Here is a 3,631-nt window from a genome sequence, read left to right as displayed (position 1 = left end):
AAACATTCTAGTTAGTGTACTTTAAGTTTGGTATAATGATGATGTGATTCTAGTAGTTTGGGTTGTTGTGTACAGTGGCCAAACTTTAGGACAAAAACACAACAACAAACATTTTTAAAACAAGGCATAATTACTTGTGTTTACGAAATGTGGAGACGTGGTTTCTCACTTAGTTTCACTATCTTGATGATCCTAGTGTCAACTTAATGTGATCTTCAATGTGTATGGCTAAATATTTTATTTAAATTTTAATTGAAATGGCAGCATGCATAGTACATTGACTATGTGGGGTAATTTAACCCCTTAAGCCATTCCTCTATATTGCACTCAATGGGGAATACTTCTTCAAAATAAATTAAATATACCATCCCTAGGTTTAACAATGATACTTTAATTTGGTTAATTAGATTATTTCTTAATTCACAACTGCATGCTTGAATAGCTCCTTTCATTTAAAATATAACTTTCCTAGGGATGAGAATCTAGTATCCCTTGAAATAACTATTAAAGTCCACTATCGTTTAGAGTTAATTAAATTAACTCAAATATTACCATTATAACTTTATTGCTAAATTTATTATTTAATTATAATTTTTTCAACTTATTATTTTAATATTAATAGAAATTATTATATAAATATTAATTTAATTGTCATGAGTATCTGACAACCAACATGGTCATTTTACTATATTTAAAATTAATACGAAATTTTGTTGTTAGGAAATTTTTATTTTACTTTTTTGCAGGGATACGCAATTTTTTGGGTGCTATGCTTATTGCAGGGTCGACATTGAGGATCTCATGACACAACTTTCATGTTGCAGGGAGTCGATAGGGGTGGGACGCCACCATGTGGATAGAGGCCCACGTAGGTGGGTTGTGGCCGACCCACCCCCGTTCCATTAAAACAACGTTTAATTTTTTTTGAATATATAAATTTTTAATAGTTTCGTATACATATATATATATGTATACATACATATATATATATGTATACATACATATATATATATATATATATGTATGTATATATATACACACATGTACATATATGTACATGCACATGTATATATATATATACATGTACATGTACATATATGTACATGTGTATATATATACATACATATATATATATATATGTATGTATATATATATAGAGATATATATACATACATATATACATGCATACATATTAATGTATATGTATATATATATATGTATCTATATATATATGTTTATATATATGTATATATGTATATATATATGTATACGTATATATGTATGTATAAATGTATCTATATATATATATATATGTATAAATGTGTATATATATATATATATATATGTATGCATATAGACATGCATATATATACATATATATGTGTATACATATATATATGTATGTATATATATATACATACATACATATATACATACATATATGTATGTATGTATATATATACATATATGTATACATATATATATTTATGTATGTATATATGTATATCTATATAGATATATACATACATATATATAGGTATGTATATATGTGTGTGTATATGTATGTACACACACACACACACAGATATATATATATATATATACTAGTGTCCCATATTTGACATACCCAAAATTGAACTTCAAATTATGTGTCTATGTGTAACGAATGAGCATGTGATCTAAGGTCGTTGCCACTCAAAATATGAAAAATGGGTGAATTTTGGAAATTACCAAGAATTGAGGGAAATCATTTTATAGACATTTTCTTAGGCATCATTTTGTGTCATGTGGCCAATTTTCACATGAACCCAGTTCATAGTTTGTCATATTTTAAACTTTCAAATTTTGGTGTTTGTCACCTAGAAATGATCAAAATATCTCATCCTAGGTTTTTTAATGAGGAATAAATGATTTGGTTGGCTTTTTTCCCTACCATTGATGCGTGTTTCAAGATTCAAGATCTAGCTCCCTACCGTTTGGAAGATATGGTCATTTTTCTCAATCCTGAGCATTAAATTTAAAATATTTAAATTATTTTTCAAATAAATAATTTAATATTATAGATTATTTTAATATTTGGTCATTTGAGGGAAAAACTAGTCTAAAAGCTTCATTTTAATTTCTCCTTTATTCTCCTTGATGGTCGATGGTTTGTCGAGGTCAAGGTCATAGTCTTTGAAAGAAAAGGTTAAAGATGCTCCATTTTCGAGCATTTTTAACCCATAATCATAACCTTTGAGAAAAAATGGTTAGTAATGCTCCATTTTTTATCATTCTTAAACCATATTTATAACCTCTCACAAAAAGGCTAGGAATTCTCTAAAATGGAGCATCTCTAACCTTATTTCCTAACCTTGTGTGGACCCGCTTTTGCATAGAAAGGCTAGAAATGCTCCATTTTGGAGCATCCATAACCTTTTTCACAAGATGAATAAAAGATTCTTAAATAAATGTTGTCTCATGGAATGCAACAACAAATATCAAGATTATACTCCTTTCAGAAACTCACAAAGATGGAGGATGTATGTTATGCATAGGTTGGCATTTAGGGAGCGACATTGTCCATCACTTTCTAAAAGAATTGATTGCCTAATCCATCCACAACAGGGTTACAAGATACCTACTATATGGCCAACAAGCAAGGATGAGTGTTGGTACAAGAATAGTTCATATGAATGGATTAATAATGAAAAATCAAACCAGAATTGGGTGAGGAAGGAAGGGGAGAAATTTCTCTTTGCAGGTGGAGGTACAATGTTTCCCAGAGGAGTCGGCGAATATGTGGATCGAATGGAAGATTTGATTCCAGAAATGAAAGATTATATTATTCGAACTGTACTTGATACCAAATATTCGGTTTCAAGTTGGGGTGGTGATTTGTTGAATCATGGAATTATCACATTGTCTTTGGCATCTAGAGATAACCATGAAGCTCAGGTACAGTTTGCACTTGAATGGGGAATTCCTGCAATTCTTGGAATCATCTCCATACAACGGCCTCCATATCCATCCCATGCATTTGACATGGCTCAATGCTCTCATTGTCTCATTCCTTGGACATAACTTGGTGGACTATACCTTTTGGAAATAGATAGAATACTGTGGCCAAGTGGTTTTTAGATGCTATCTGGACCACTAGTTAACTATGAAAATAGATGGCGAGGATGGACACAAAGAGCATAGGATGTTTAACAAAATGCCTCAAAGGAAATACATCTCATAATGTGTTTTATAATAGTTGAAATGTGTTGGTTGTTTGAGGGAAACTTTACACCTTAGATTATGATGCAAGTTAGACTTGTGGTTGTTGAGTGAATGCATTCTCTTATTGTAGAAGCTAACATATATGAATAATCTTGATGCACAAACAAGGTGGTAGCATAGACAAAACACGTGAAGTGTTTGACCAAATGTTGCAAACTCCAGATCGTGGGACATCACCAATACACATATACATCCTGAAGCATTAAAGAAATGCAAATTGTGGAAGCCTTCAAAGTGGTATGAATATTTATTGAAGCATAAAAAAAATGGAAGGAATTGAGTCTCATGTTGTAGTCGTAGTTACTCTGGTAGACATGAGTGCATAATATGGAGGCTTAGACAAGGCACGTAAACTGTTTGACTAAAT

At 30.7% G+C, this 3,631-nt stretch overlaps 1 protein-coding gene across 1 annotated transcript; it reads left to right on the top strand.

Annotated features, from left to right (window-relative positions):
• The first annotated feature begins 2,520 nt into the window (after positions 1 to 2,520).
• On the top strand, positions 2,521 to 3,063 carry LOC131856453 (probable methyltransferase PMT21). Its single transcript, XM_059208252.1, has one exon. It carries the CDS (start codon positions 2,521 to 2,523, stop codon positions 3,061 to 3,063), a length of 543 nt encoding a protein of 180 aa, XP_059064235.1.
• Positions 3,064 to 3,631: the final 568 nt, after the last annotated feature.

This window comes from Cryptomeria japonica, chromosome 7 (assembly GCF_030272615.1).
Source record: "Cryptomeria japonica chromosome 7, Sugi_1.0, whole genome shotgun sequence".
Classification (NCBI taxonomy): domain Eukaryota; kingdom Viridiplantae; phylum Streptophyta; class Pinopsida; order Cupressales; family Cupressaceae; genus Cryptomeria; species Cryptomeria japonica.
Note: the sequence above shows the minus strand (reverse complement) of the source record. Positions and strands in the feature narration are given on the sequence as shown.